The sequence below is a fragment of the Danio rerio genome, chromosome 5 (assembly GCF_049306965.1).
Source record: "Danio rerio strain Tuebingen ecotype United States chromosome 5, GRCz12tu, whole genome shotgun sequence".
NCBI lineage: Eukaryota > Metazoa > Chordata > Actinopteri > Cypriniformes > Danionidae > Danio > Danio rerio.
The window spans coordinates 36,071,972-36,087,814 of NC_133180.1; the positions used below are offsets into that span (position 1 = coordinate 36,071,972).

Below are 15,843 nucleotides of genomic sequence, written 5' to 3' on the forward strand. Positions count from 1 at the left end.
TGTCCTGTCACTTTTCATCAGAGACAACTTAGTGATCATCATCGAGACAAGGATTAAGAGGTTGTTCACATGCGTTTTTAAAAAATGTAGACCCATAATCACACTTTCCTAAAACTAAACCGCAGTGCACGCAATAATATGAAATAATGTTATATAGGCCACTGATAATCAAGTCACCTACTTCTGGCTAAACTCCAGATTACTTTCGTTAATCGCTTGTACAGAGGAAAGGGGGCCCTACAATGTCTTTTTTTCATTTCTGTCACCTGATGGAGTTTGGATTTCGTACCACTGACACCTTTGGCTTATCTGAACAACATCCTGTAACATTAAAATGCTTGTTAATAATACTTGAATCATCACCGAACTGACTTGACCTGAAGAACAACATTGCTGTCTCCTGCGTATTGCTTATTGCTCAATTAAACTTAACACAATTCAATGAAACTTCACAGATACTAATAATGGATTCCCAGTTTATCTCACTAAATCTGATTGACACAATCTGCATTGTATAAAGCCCTATAGAAGAAAATCCAATTTTTTGACAAAATGACAAAATATTATTGCTCCGTTATGACTAATACTGTACTACATTTAATATAACTTATAAATTACCTCATGATGTATACCAAAAGTAAATCAAAAAGGCAATTTAAGATTTAATTCTGAGTTAGACTGACATAAAAATACAATTTCTAACTTGTTTACACTGAAGCCACATGAATAAAAGTTATATTAGAGAAGTATACAAATTATTTATTTCCATATATTAACAAGGTTAAAGTGTTGTACTATGACGTTACTGTAGAACTGCAGTCCAACAATATGCAAACATTTTTTTAAAAAATCATTTACTAAGCCTCAATCGAACTCGTGTGGAGGTTTGTGAGAAAGAAAGGCCCACCAAAAAATAAAAGAAACAATCAAACCGAAAGCCATGTTAATACTGGGATGACTAAAAAGACTTGGGGTTAAATGGCAAAGTAAGCAACTTCTGAGAAAAACCAACTTTCAAAACTCCCATGAAGCTCAAGAAATTAACTTGTTATTTTGGCTTAGAAATATACAGCATCTTCAATGCAAGATGTGGCTGTTGGTAAAAATACAGCATTTATATCCCGGAGCAAATACAGTATGATTCAAACGCTGCTTTACCTCGCAACCTTTCAGTTATAGAACTGAACAGAACAGAAACTTGAAATGCAGTCTCATTGAGAGCATTTTGCTGACCTGTATAACCACTGTCCTCCAGCTCCATGTAATTTCCTCATCACAATCCATTTATTCTCCAAAAAACTTGATTATAAAAGTCGCCAGGGGCAACACGCCTCTTCAGGGGCTGCTGGGTTTTCACTTATTGGTGTAAAGCATTAGCTAGTGCCATTTTAGGCAATATCGCCAATGACCATGGCTATACTAGACAAGGATGGTAAAGTGTTTCTTTTTTTTTTTTTTTTTCTAAAGCTAAAAAAAAGTGTCACCTCAAGTTACCTGCTGTAACATCTGTACCACTGTAAATACTGTTGCCATTCAGAATGAGGAGTTTCTCAAATGGAAAAAACATAGATTTGGAAAAAAAAAAGTGACTACAGGTCAGGTATAATTCAAATTCATGCCATAAAACCATCATGTGAGCATAAATAACTACTATTAAAATTATGCAAATATCATTTCCACAAACGAAATCTAGCAAAAACAGCACACAATAAATGTTATGTATGCACACTAGCTGGATTATCAGCATGTTCCCTATTAACAATTTGTTTTTTTCCGGCATTGCAAATAATTAACATTACTACTAAATTGAACAATATGTTCTCTCCCTTGCTCTCTTTTTAGCAGCGACTATCGCAGCCAAATAGGCTAAAGCATACTTTTTGGGCATTAAATATAGCAGCGAATTCAAATACAGCAAATGTTAGTAAACTATGATACGTTTACAGCTTCTAGCCATTAACTTTGAGTCTAAAAGAAAAAAATTCAAACAGAATGCATATAAAATAAATCCAACAAAACGTGTGCTTAAACTTGTGCACAAGTAAGGTACAAGAAACTTATTAAATGGCTTTGAAGTTATTTCCTTTGACGATAAGTCAAAATAACTTAGAAATAGGCTGGAATAAAGCAACACAGTGATAATCATCATCCAATGCAATCCACACTAAAGAAAACATTGTTTAAATAATATATAAATGTAATTAATGCTTTGAGCTTAATATCATAATAAACACACAAAAAAGACAGTCGTCAAAAAACTTTTAAAATACATCTTGGCCATAGAAATATGGATATGTAACATCCATTTCTGGCATCATGTCAACACATGAGCTTTCAGTATAAAGCATATTTAAAAGGCAACTATTATTCAAAAATTACTTTTACAAGGGGTTTAAACACAGTTGTGTGGCAACAATGTGTGAATATAGCCAGCCTCTAATCATAAAAATGTATTAGTTTTTATTTTTTGTAATTACATTTTATAAAAACAGACTGCATAAATACTTTCACTGACATTTTCCTTTTGTACATGCCATCAGAGGGGGAAAGCCCCTCCTATTAGTGACCATCTCTCTCTCAATGGAGTAGGATGTTAGTCTTCTTTTTGAATCAGCCACTATGCTGATACATAGGCATTTGTAGCTCTGGCCTCTTGAAAAGAGGGCTGGGGAAAAAATCTTATTTGAATTTAAAGTGATGGTCACCAAAATGTCACAGTTTGGTTCAAAGCCTAAAAAGGACAGTTTCAAAGAGTTATAAAATAATATTTGTGGGGTATTTTGAGCTGAAACTTTACATACACACTCTAGGGACATCAGAGACCTATTTTACATCTTGTAAAAAGGGCTATAACAGGTCCCCTTCAAGACTATACACCACATAGATCTGCCTCAAGGCAATATTTTGGATTAAATTCTATTTATTGCCTGACACACTTGTCTGACATAACATGGTGCGTTTCCCACAACCAACATTAGTCAACTAAGTTTGTAATCGTTAGTAAGTTCAATTTTATCTGTCATAACTGAGAGCCTTTTAGCTTAGCCTTTTAGCTACATACGTAATGTGTACAGGTTCTACAATGCATGTTATTTGCACCTAAACGCTTAAATGTTTCTTCGCCTAGCAATCAGTATAATCAATGATTTTACAATCATTGCACATTTATCAAATATATTTCACAAGCACAGCTGTAAAACTCTCATGGCCACATGCAAAACAACAAATCTGGAGCCAAAGAGCACTATAGGGACAAACTGTCCTTCAGCAACTGAGAGCCACAGAGGTAATTATACATAAACACTAAAGCTTGTGGCCCTGTCATTTTCTCGACTTGATCTGCCAATAAATAAATTCAGCATCCCACCAAGGACCAGCTGCTTTCAAAGCCTTACGGGCATCATCACATTTCTGCCAGACACCATCCAGCCTCCCTTTAACTACTCTGAAAAAGCAGGTGCAACCAACATTGCTGAAACGCTACGGTAATCACATAATGTTTGGCAGTTGTCTACTGCTTGCTATCACACAGTTAGAGCCAAAGTGCTGCTTAATCATGCCATCAAAAAGCATTTAAGAGGCAGCTCTAAAAGAAATCCAAACAAGGATGGAGACACTGAGCTATGAAGAAAAGAAGAAAAGTAGAAGGTGGTAAAATTGCAGAGTGACACTTTAACCTGACCTCTCGTGGACTTGTTAATGCTTCATAGGGAAAAACCACAATAACAGCAGCTCGTGTCTAATCCGTCTTCCAGTAAATTCAAGCTACTCTTTTATCTTTTCCAAGCTCTTGCTGGTTATGACGTATAAAGCCATTCTTTGGACATGAAAACACAAGTGGCCTTATTTGACTTATTGGTCCGGTTAAGTGATAAAAAGATGAGAAGCATGAGATAGAAGCCTCTTTTTCCCTCTCTGTCTTGTCTTTGTAACACCCACTCAGAAATGAAGAACATCTCAACACTTATAGAAACAAAATTGCTCCACTGACTCATAAAAAAATGCCGACTGCAGAAATAAAGTGCATATTAAACAATAAAATAATTATTTTATTTAGAAAATAAATAGCTTAAGTAGAAAGCGCAACCTGGAGCATCAAGATTGAGCTCAGTCTCACTTCATGATCATCGGTTGAGCTTTTCACAGACATGCGAAAACTGAAAGTGCCATTGGAGTGCTAAAATGTTCAGCGTCTACAAAAGCTCCACTGAACTCCTGTCTAGGCCTCTACAAATGAATTAACGACATCCAATGTCATTAATAGAATGAAATTAAATTGAATATTTATGCTCTTAAAACATTAAATAAAGTACAAAGTTTGCTTTGTGAAGTTACTTGATTTTCATTATAAAAGGGTAAAATTGCAATAAATTATTTGCTGAATTCTTTAATAAAAATAATGAAACCTTTGCCAATAAAAGCATTGTTTCTTAAAAGAATATTAATATGGTAAATGCATAGCTGAAAGTCAATGATCTTATAACAACAAGTAAACCCCATTATTAAACTCAAAAACGTTCAGAGGTTTCTATGAGGATCTGAGCTTTAAAATGAGCACAAAGAAAGGTATCACACTCCATACAACGTATGCACAAGATTTCAGGTCTGTTCAAAGAGACAGCACATTTTACAGAACTATTCCTTGTTTAATAAAGTGACAATGACATGCAGCTTGTCCACTGCAAACCCACAGCCCCATCTGCTGGATGAATGCGATGCTGCTAAATGTGATAACCTCAGAGCAGCCTCTTACCTTCTTGGCTGAAGACTCTAAGAACTGTTAAAATCATTGAATATAAAAGCTTCGTTGTGTTGCTGGCCAATGCATGGACCCGATTAAATAACAACAGATGAATAACCGTAAAGGCAAAACAGCTATCATTTTTTCCTGGAAGAGTATTGTCTGGCATTTGACTCAAAACTGTAAAAAGCTGACAGACTTACTGAAAATCAGGTAGCATGAGAGAAGGTTTTCATGTGCAGATGTATCAGATTACATGACTTGTCTTTTCAAATCAAGAATACAGCTCTCTGTTCAAAAGCAGGATATCAATGTCATACCATAGTGTGTGTGTTTGTGTCTGTGTGAAAGAGATACTTTTTCTGTATACAGTAACCGCAAGGGTCAGTAAGATTTAATTAAATGTTTTTTTAGAAATAAATCTCTTTTGCTCAGCCTTTAGTCTCACATAATTCTTTAGAAATCATCACAATATGCTGATTCAGAGCTCAAGAAACTTTTTTTTATTTATATCATGCTGAAAGCAGTTCTCATTTGTGGATTTGTTAGGGAACAGAAAGTATTAATTCTGTTCAAAATTAATCAAGGTCTTACTGAGTTAAAACTTTCAATAGTGGTGTACACTTTTAAAAAGGATTTATACCAGCATAGAGAGTTGATTACCGTGGTTTGTTCACAAAACTGTGGAAAAGTTTATGATTTCATCTCACTGACTCACTTATTGACTCAAACTCCATGTAATGCTTAAGATGGCAACAAGGAAAAAGACACAACTAGCTATGTTGTATGACTGAATACTGAAGGGAAGATTATTAGCCCTTTTGTTATCATTGAAATATTTCCAAAGTGAAGTTTAACAGAAAAAGAAAACTTGCACTGTGTTTCCTAAAATATTTTCTTTTTGTGGAGAAAGCCTTATTTCTTTTCGTTTGACTAGAATAAAAAAGTTTTTAAAAAATTAAGCAATTATTAAATATTAATAAAATAAAATTATTAATATTGTTAAGATATTATAATTAATATTATTTTTAAAAAATTTACTGGTTACAGAACAAAATATTTTTGTCCAATAACTTGCCTAATTAACCTAAATTAGTTATTTACCTAGTTAAAATAACTAACCTAGTTATGCTTTTAAATAGCTTTTTATGCTGTATACTAGTATTTAGCAAAATAAGTAGAAAATATTGTGTACTCTCATCGTGGCAAGAACTAAATAAATTAGTGATTCAAAATTAGTTATCAAAGGTCCTGTAATGTGCTTTGAAATGGGCATTATTATTCAATGTTTGACATATATTTAACTGAAACATGAAGACAAGGTGGGATACAAAGTAAGGCCTCCCCTTAAAAAAAAGCAAATAGTGTTTAATAAAAAGCATTATTGGTCAGAAAATTTAATAAGAAACTGAAGTATGAGGTGATGTCAAAAATAGATTCATTTAGACAGAAGAGACAAACTGCAAGCTTTGGAGGTTTATATTTTCTAAATGTGAATTTTGTCACTGTTTTGTAGCACGCTAGCTTATAGATAGATTAAAGGGCACCTATGATGAAAACAACTTTTGTAGAACATTTGGGTTAAAATAATTGTTACAACTCTCTGTGATTTTTATAAGATTTATAATTTTATTTTTTCATAATAATTTTCTAGGGGTTTTCACCTTTATTGTTGGGACAGTAGAGATTATTGACATGAAGGCATGGGAAGGAGAGAGAGAGGAAGAATCAGTATTGGACCGTAAGGCGGGAATCGAACTAGGGTCACGGTGAGCACCGGAGTGCATGTTTTTAAAACAAAGCATGTTTGTAATAAAGACAGTAAAATTATAATATAATTCTTAACCGCTATAATCACTATGACCGCATGGTGTCATTCATTCATTAATTCATTTTCTGTTTGGCTTAGTACCTTTATTAATCTGGGGTTGCACAGTTTAATAAACCGCCAACTTATCCAGCATATGCTTTTTACGCAGCGGATGCTCTTCTAGCCGCAACCCATCACTGGGAAACATTCATACACACCCATTCACGCACATACACTACAGACAATTTAGCTTATCCAATTCACCTGTACCGCATGTCTATGGACTGTGGGGAAAACCGGAGCACCCGGAGGAAACCCACGCAAATGCAGGGAGAACATGCAAACTCCACATAGAAAGGCCAACTGACCCAGCCGAGGCTCAAACCAGCAACCTTCTTGCTGTGAGGCGAGATATTTCATCCGAGTCTGTCTCTGTCACTGTGCTGTTTATCTGACGTAACACATTATGAGAAGAATACATGCATTGGGGAAGTGTAGGCAGGGAAAAGCAGCTCAATTGGATTTAAAGCCACAGGCTACAAAAACAGCTGAAATGTACTCAGGCACCAAAAGAAGCGTATTCTCATGGCTATAATAAATAATCTGATGGGTATTTTGAGCTGAAACTCTACAGACACAATCTGGAGACACCAAAGGCTTATCTTACATCTTGTAAAAGGGGTAAAATAAGTGTCCTTTAAGACTAATGTCCTGATACTAACATCTTAAAAACTTTTTCAGTGATGGGTTGCGGCTGGAAGGGCATCCGCTGCGTAAAACATAAGCTGGATAAGTTGGCGGTTCATTCCGCTGTGTCAATCCCAGATTAAGAAAAGGATTAAGCCAAAAAGTAAATGAATGAATGAACATCTTAAAAACGTCATTTTAATTTAACAGGGACTTTAAAACTATTATGTTTAAAAATGTGTTGAATAAAATTATCCTCTCCCTTAAACGACAATTGGGAATATTTGTTTAAAACATAAAGCTGCTGGATTTAAATGTTTGGTTTGAATGAACATACAGATACAATGGTCTACCTGTCCTGTTCAGCAAGCAGGGCTCCTTCTTCCTTTAGTCTCTTGCTTTTAGCAGCGCAGTCCTCCAGCAGCACCTCTCGTTTCCGTTTGATCACATGCAGCCAGTCAACTCCCTCTCGCTCAACTTCATCCTCATCCGCCTGCTCCGAGTCCTGCTCAAACTGCTGTACCGTCTGCTTGGAAACTCTCTCCCCCACCTTACGCTTCCAGCCAAAGGAGGCCATTCTAAAAAAAAAAAAAACAAGAAAAAGATGAAATGACATTAATTATCGTTATCCAAACAAGCAAATAAATGCTGTTAGACTAACAGTTGGAAATGCTCAAATAAAATGCAACAAATAACAGAACAGACATATGGCTTCAAGAAAAGTAAGCACAATAAACAGCGATTCTGCTCATTTACAAGTTTAGCGTAGTGGAAAACCAGTAACATTTTTAAATAAAAGAAAATGAGAAAATATTCTGAGGCAAACACTGAAGCTGTTGGTATAAATTGCAGTTGGAATTTTCAAACAGGGTAGAGCTATGGGGTCTAAATAAGAGAAAGCGTATGTTAACATTATATTGACATATCTGTTTATACTTTCCAAAAAAACTAACCACATAGTTACGGGATCAGAAAAATGTCAAACTATACACGTATATATTTTAATTGAGGGAAATAAACATGTGAGTTTAGCAAGTTTGCAGTATTTAACATACTTTGTAAAAATTCTGTGAATTAAACTGCACAACCCAAAAGAAACAATGCTCACTGACAGGATAAGAGTTGGCTCTCTATAAACATGATTAATTTTATTTGACTTTTTTTTTTTTGCATTTCTAAGGAAAACGTCTCATTGAGAATGTGACAGCTCTCTATTATGGATGTGACAGATGTGATATTGGCACATATCAGACTTTGGTAAAACAAATATAATAGTTTGAAAACACTGACAGAAACATTTTTGAGCATTTTAAAGTACTGCAAAATACAAGCCTGCACAAAAAATGTAGAAGTTGTTTCTCAGTTTTGGTGAAAACGTAATTTTTGTAATGACAAGGTTGCCATTTGCTTGGAATTGCTCTAATACAATAGTTAATACATTAAACAATATTTTAACCAAAATGTGATTAAAATAAACGAGTAAACAGAGAATAAAAAAAAATAAATAAATAAATATTATATTAAAATTGACCATACAAATTTATGATCAAATAATTTAAAAATAACACTTTAAATAATTTAATAAATTTGCTTCAGGTACTGCAAATATCTCAATGCAAATATTTTACTATCACATAAGTAATAGAGTAATTTTTTAAATATTTTCACAAGTATATTTTAGAACTATACATTTTTAAAAATCATGAATAGATGTCTTTTACGTTTTCAAATCGTGGTCCCTTCTTTTAACACCTTGGGATCTAAAAGATGCAATATCCCTAACAAAATATCTTACAGAGGAATTCCTATTATTACCTATTCGTCTTGTACCTATTATTAGTTAAGTACATTCGCGTATTATAAAATATACAGTAACTAACTACACTACTAAGTTATAGTAGGCAAAAGAACAGAAAAAAGGAAAAGCAATGTTCAAAGTCACTGTCTCAGAGAAACACTTGCACCTGCATGGTTTGTTTCAGGTGTAAGCATCTCACATTGAGCCTCAAACTGCAAGTAGGTCAAGTACACTTGTAATACGGCCAATAACAGATCTGACAGTTAGCCGGAGTGCTGCAGTAGCACAGTACTTTTTTTACATTTGAATGAGATTTACTGTCTGATACTTTCTGAAATCACATAAACACAAGACGCCAGACACTAAAGCCTTTTATGCAGCAAGTTTCATGAATAATGTTTACGTTAAGCCCTTGACTTGAACACATATAACAAAAAAAGGAGGTCGATAAATACAAACCTGGTTCATAAATGCAAAATAATTCACCACTGCACCATGACAGACCGTGGTTCTGCAACAGCTTCGCGTTTTCTCACAAATGTTTTGGACTTGTCCACTCCGCCCTCTAACCCGGAAGTACTGCAGCACTCTCTTAAAGGTACAAGGCGGTTTTCGTTCTTACAACGGATATGACTGACGGTTTTGAAACTCATACATTTCTGTAAACACCAACATTACTGTCTCATTTGCTTATAAAATATATATCAAGTAAAATTTGTTATTTCATGATATTTATTTATTTATTTATTTATTACACACATACACTACAGACAATTTAGCTTACCCAATTCACCTGTATGGATTTGGACTATATGGGGGAAACCAGAGCACCCGGAGAAAACCCACGCGAACATGGGTAGAACATGCAAACACACAGAAATGCCAACTGGCCAAGCTGTTCTCGAACCAGCGATTTTGTTGTGAGGCGAGAGTGGTAACCACTGAGCCACAGTGTCACCTTATAGTAAAAAATACGACAAAATAAAAATAAAAAAAAAGTTTACCTCACTCAAAATAAACATCAAAACAAAAATGGCTATTTTTGGGCCATCTGCTGCTCTATGTTATTTTTTTTTTGTACGCACTATTATTGAAAATGTTTTTTTCAAGAAATCAATTGGCTGTGCAATCAAAATCAGATTGTGGGTAGTAGTGAGTGAATGCATCAGATATAGTACTTAGTTAAATATATTGATTATATAGAAATAGCAATATAAAACCATTCCTGTAACTCCACTATTCACTTATTGTAAATAATGATTCACTAGTAAGGCCAAGGTTGTAGTTTTGCTTCTCAAAGAAAGCCAGAACTGATTAAATGTTCACCTTTAATGCAATTATATATCCATAAACTAGATCTATATTTAAAAAATGGCATAATATATATGAGCAGACAAAATATATGATGGTGCTGAGGCGCAGTGAGTAACGCTGTTGCATCACAGCAAAAAGCTCGCTGGTTAGAGCCTCAGCTGGGTCAGTTGGCATTTCTGTGTGGAGTTTGCATGTTCTCCCCGTGTTGGCTTGGGTTTCCTTTGGGTGCTCTGGTTTCCCCCACAGTTCAAAGACGTGCGCTGTAGGAGAATTGAATAAACTAAATTGTCTGTATGTGTGTGAATAAGAGTGTATGGGTGTTTCCCAGTACTGGGTTGCAACTGAATGGATGAATATTCATGTATGAATGAATGAATGAATGAATGAATGAACGAATGAACGAGTGAATGAATCAATGAATGAATGAATGAAAATATAAGATATAAGATAACTCACTTTCCTTTTCTTTGGAACATTACAATGTATTTAAACTGGACTATTATATAATTTGCATTATTGTAACCTTGTCTTTAAGCCGAAATGTGGAACAAAGATCAGAGTTGAAATGTAAAGAAACCTGTTTGTTACAATCTTGCAAAAGAATCCCACTGCTCCACTATTTTGCGGCCAATTAACCTTCAGAGCAGGGGACAGCACATTAACCTTTGGATTGCACGTTGATCACGGATACCCTGTGCACATGAGCTGCTTCTGCTGACAGCTCTGTACTGCTAATCAATCATTAGTCACAACAATGTCTGATGTGCATCTTTGGGTAAACAGATGATTGTTACAAAACATATATCTACAAATACTGACAATACATGATAAAATATGAATAATTAAATAATTAAAAAATACATATATTAAATGTTTATTCAATCTTTATTCAACACTTCAGGCACAGCTCTTAAAACTGAGACTAATATGCAAATACAAAGTAGATATGCATGGTGCTTAGATGATCAATCAGTCAATCACAAATCAAAGTTGATACAATCAGCTCTATTGTTACCGAATGACAGTCCCCATGCGTGTACTCAGTGTGATAATCTCTTTGGACTTCAACCAGGCCCTCCATTTACTACATGTGCAAAAGAGAAAAAAAAACACTCCTCCCTTCCAACGATACCTGCAATTGGTTAACTACCATCACTCCCCCTCTAAACCAAGTCAAATATCTAGACTACTTTCTAAAACATTCTTTCTGACAGGAATCTGCAGGAACTCAGAAGAGGTTTTACTCTCTAGCAGTTAGTAATCATGTCTGACAGAGGTGCATTTGATACCAATGTGGTGACCCTCACCAGGTTTGTCTTGGAAGAGGGCAGAAAAGCCAAAGGAACAGGAGAGCTTACAACCCTTCTCAACTCCATGTGCACAGCCATCAAAGCCATTTCCACTGCTGTCAGAAAAGCAGGCATTGCCAATCTGTGAGTACCAGCTAATGCATTTTTCACACCAGACAAATATTTCGATTTTTAATCCAGTTGAGCCAAATTACACTCCAATATATGCATATTGACACTGAGTTTTTCTATTATTTCTACCTTCGATGGTACACAAATATGAGAAGATTTTCCTCAATTTAAAGAGATTCACATAAAATTATGTCATTATGCACTCACCCTTCACTTGTTCAAAACCTATTTAGGTTTTTTTTTCTGTTGAACACAAAAGAAAATATTTTGAAAAATGTTGGTTGCTGAAATCTATTGACTTCTATAGTGATTTTTGTTCCTACTGTGGAAGGTGGATGTCAGTGGGTCTCAACAACCAGCATTCTTCCAAAAAAAAAAAAAAAAAAAAAAAAAAAAAAAAATATATATATATATATATATATATATATATATATATATATATATATATATATATATATATATATATATATATATATATATATATATATATATATATATATATTTATTTATTTATTTATTTATTTATTTTATTTATTTATTTATTTTTTGTGTTCAACACACAGCGCAATGTAGTTTAGTGAGCCTATAGATTAAATAAAGTACTTTAAACCTTAAATTACATCAGTGGCATTTTTTCGGATGCATTTTGCTTGCAGAATTGAAGATATATTTACTCTATGCTGTTGTGGTGTTGCAGTGGCTGGTCAGTGCAAGCACTTTGCAAACAGACATTACAGAATGAGGCAATGATTATATCTCACTTGTTGAAATAGGGGCCAAAGGTCGACTCTTTCATAAGAAGCTACAGTATCAGTACTGAGAAAGGAAACCAGCATGTCATATATGAATCAAATATGAATATATCACAGTTACAAATCTCTATTTCTTTTTGTTTAGCTATGGAATTGCTGGAAGCACAAATGTTACAGGAGACCAGGTGAAAAAGCTAGATGTCCTGTCCAATGATCTAGTTATAAACATGATTAAATCCTCCTTCACATCCTGTGTTTTGGTGTCTGAAGAAGATGAAAAAGCCGTCATTATAGAACCAGAGAAAAGGGTAGGTGCATGCAACATTTCTCTTGTTTTATTTTTTAACTGAAATCTGATTTATACTTTCTCCTTAACACAATTTCAGCATCTAGAGCAGTTATACCCAAACTAGGGCCCGGGGGCCAAAGTTTACCATGCTAACCTTTGATTTGGCCCACCATCCCATTTGAGATGAGAGGGAGAATGATGGGGATGTTTCAATGTTTTATTGTTAAAAGCTAACTGAAATAAATGTTTCAATTAAATGGTGTAAATTAATCAGATTTTGTTTGAATGTACATACTGTTACCTGACAATGCAGAGACTTCTCAAGCAAATTAAGCTGGTCAAAGGCAGATTGAACTCCACTGTGTTATAAATGTGATTGTTATGTTTGTATTACATTAAGTTATAATTTTAAAAGCTATGCTGAATTTGTTAATTTCCTAGAAATTGGTTGCAGCTGGAATGGCATCCGCTACGTAAAACATATGCTGGAAAAGTTGGCGGTTCATTCCACCGCGGTGACCACAGATTAATAAAGGGACTAAGCCGAAAAGAAAATGAATGAATGAATGAATGAATTATTTAACGTGATTTAAAGTAATGTTTTCTATTTATTTTGAAATATTATTAAATAAATTAGGACATTATTCATGGCAACTTAAATGTAAAATAGTTTGGTATATTTACTTCGGCCCACATCCCTCAATGATTTCGTTTTTGGCCCTTCATACGAAACAAGTTTGGGCACCCTTGATCTAGAGTACATGTCTATATTCTCAGTGAGGACCAGTTAATTTATACACAAGTTTAACAAGTCAATTTAAACTCTTTAATTTATCTAACCTATATGTGCTAGGGGTTAAAAGAACACTATTTTTGGTATACATTTTGCTCAGATTGCATGTGATATTGTCACATTATAAGGTTCTATCTGTGTTTGGAATGATTTTGAGATATTGAGCTTCAAAATATTTGCATTCCATATAGCAAACAGTATGTGTGTAACATTAGTTTTTTTCTATAAAAAGTTTTAAAATGCAAACAACTTATAAAATGCAATCCATAATGTAAATAAATTGTCATGTAATAAGAATGTGTCAATTCTCAATTCTCAATTTTGACAAATTTTTTTGACAAAAATTTCAGATAGAAACTTATAATTCTAAGGTGACAATATATAATTTGAGAATTTAGCTGCTACATGACACTGTACTTTTTCTTTGTTACCCAGGGCAAATACGTGGTTTGTTTTGACCCTCTGGATGGCTCTTCAAACATTGACTGCTTAGCGTCTATTGGAACTATTTTTGCAATCTACAGAAAGGTAGTGACCTTCAGCTCTATTACAGTCATTTAAAAGCTTTTCTGAAATGCTCTTGTTTATGTGCATGTTTACTGTTTTTTTTTTTTTTTTAGGAAACTGACGATGAGCCCTCAGAGAAGGATGCCTTGCGGAGCGGCAGACACATTGTGGCTGCAGGTTATGCTCTCTATGGCAGTGCTACCATGCTGGTTCTCTCCACAGGACAGGGAGTCAACTGCTTCATGCTAGACCCTGTACGTCTGTGTTATGTTTCATACGTACACTACATATAGCTTTAAATAGTTAGATGACATTTTAAAGGTAAATACATTACCTCCTTAAAGACTAATCATTCATCCTTTTTCCTCCTTTATTAGGCCATCGGTGAGTTCATACTTGTGGACCGGGATGTGAGGATTAAGAAGAAAGGAAAGATCTACAGTCTTAATGAAGGCTACGCTCAGCAATTTTACCCAGATGTCACAGAATATCTGCAAAAGAAGAAATTCCCAGAAGTAAGAGTCTACAGACTCTGAGCATTCTCATTTTATTGACGAGTCAGAGATAGAGACACATTCAAAAATCCTGTCATATCTGTTAAAATCTGTTAAGATTATTTTTACTTCAGAAATTCTTCAACAAAAGGCTGATTTTAATAGTTTTTTTTCTGTATGTTAGTCTCTAAAGATAGCATTCTCACTGTGACCCACAGGATGGCAGTTCACCTTATGGAGGGCGCTATGTGGGGTCTATGGTAGCTGATGTGCACAGGACCCTAGTCTATGGAGGAATTTTCCTGTACCCTGCTAATGTCAAGAGTCCCAAGGGCAAGGTGAAAACAAACACACACAATAAATCAGAATTTGCATTTAATATTAGATTTTTAAAGCAGTATTTTCACTTGTTTCTTGTTTCTTACTGGACTGCAGCTGAGGCTGTTGTATGAGTGCAACCCCATGGCCTTCATTATGGAGCAGGCTGGAGGTATGGCAACAACTGGAGCCATGAACGTTCTGGACATTCAGCCTGAATCAATCCACCAGAGGGTTCCTGTAGTTCTGGGCTCCCCTGATGATGTAAAGGAGTATATCTCTATCTACAAAAAACATGCCAAATGAGATGCAACCTGATGATATCTGAAATCTGAAATCCACTACAACCACCACCATCATCATTATCATCATCCCTCTGAACCTCAAAACAAATATATGGAACTCATGGACATGACATGAAGCACCCATAATCTGTAAATACAAGGAACAAGAAGTATAATTTTTACAATTTTGTTCTTTGTAAAGTTTTGTACTTTTATGTCCCAGTTGGGTTTTGTAAACTAAAAAAAATAAATATGTGTTGTGTATTTTACAGTGACTGATATTAAACCCTTCTGTTTACATAAAAAATAAAATAATTACATTGTTTGGTTGTTTCTGTAATAAACACTATTTAAAGCTACAAATGTTACAATTTTGGCAGTCAAATACCCATTTCCAGAAGAAAAGGAAGTGGCTTTTGGTGACGTATGCTTTTTTTGGTTCAGTTGTTTTTTAATAATATAATAATATTTTTTATTGATAACAATATATAAACATTTTGTTTTGTGATGTCCTCTGGGTGCTTCAGTTTCCCCCACAGTCCAAAGACACGTGATACAGATGATACAGAAGTACAAATAAACAGCCAATAATAAACTGGCAATAAGCCACTGATTAATAGTGAGAACGGGTGCTT

At 34.6% G+C, this 15,843-nt stretch overlaps 2 protein-coding genes across 2 annotated transcripts in view; one reads left to right on the top strand and one right to left on the bottom strand.

Annotated features, from left to right (window-relative positions):
- The window catches only part of ttc33 (tetratricopeptide repeat domain 33), a 34,484-nt gene extending 24,908 nt beyond the window's left edge, over positions 1 to 9,576 (bottom strand). Inside the window, exons 1-2 of the mRNA NM_001002722.1 lie at positions 9,496 to 9,576; positions 7,592 to 7,816 (exon numbers count right to left, since the gene is read on the bottom strand). Of these exons, the coding sequence (NP_001002722.1) occupies positions 7,592 to 7,815 (224 nt within the window). The 5' untranslated portion in view covers position 7,816; positions 9,496 to 9,576. The remainder of the gene's footprint in view (positions 1 to 7,591; positions 7,817 to 9,495) is intronic.
- Positions 9,577 to 11,561: 1,985 nt separating this feature from the next.
- Positions 11,562 to 15,515, top strand: fbp1b (fructose-1,6-bisphosphatase 1b). The gene is given in 7 exon segments (NM_213132.1): positions 11,562 to 11,783; positions 12,669 to 12,831; positions 14,041 to 14,133; positions 14,226 to 14,366; positions 14,490 to 14,627; positions 14,825 to 14,944; positions 15,042 to 15,515. Coding segments are annotated over 7 exon segments (1,014 nt in total). The 5' UTR covers positions 11,562 to 11,613; the 3' UTR covers positions 15,231 to 15,515.
- The last annotated feature ends 328 nt before the right edge of the window (positions 15,516 to 15,843 follow it).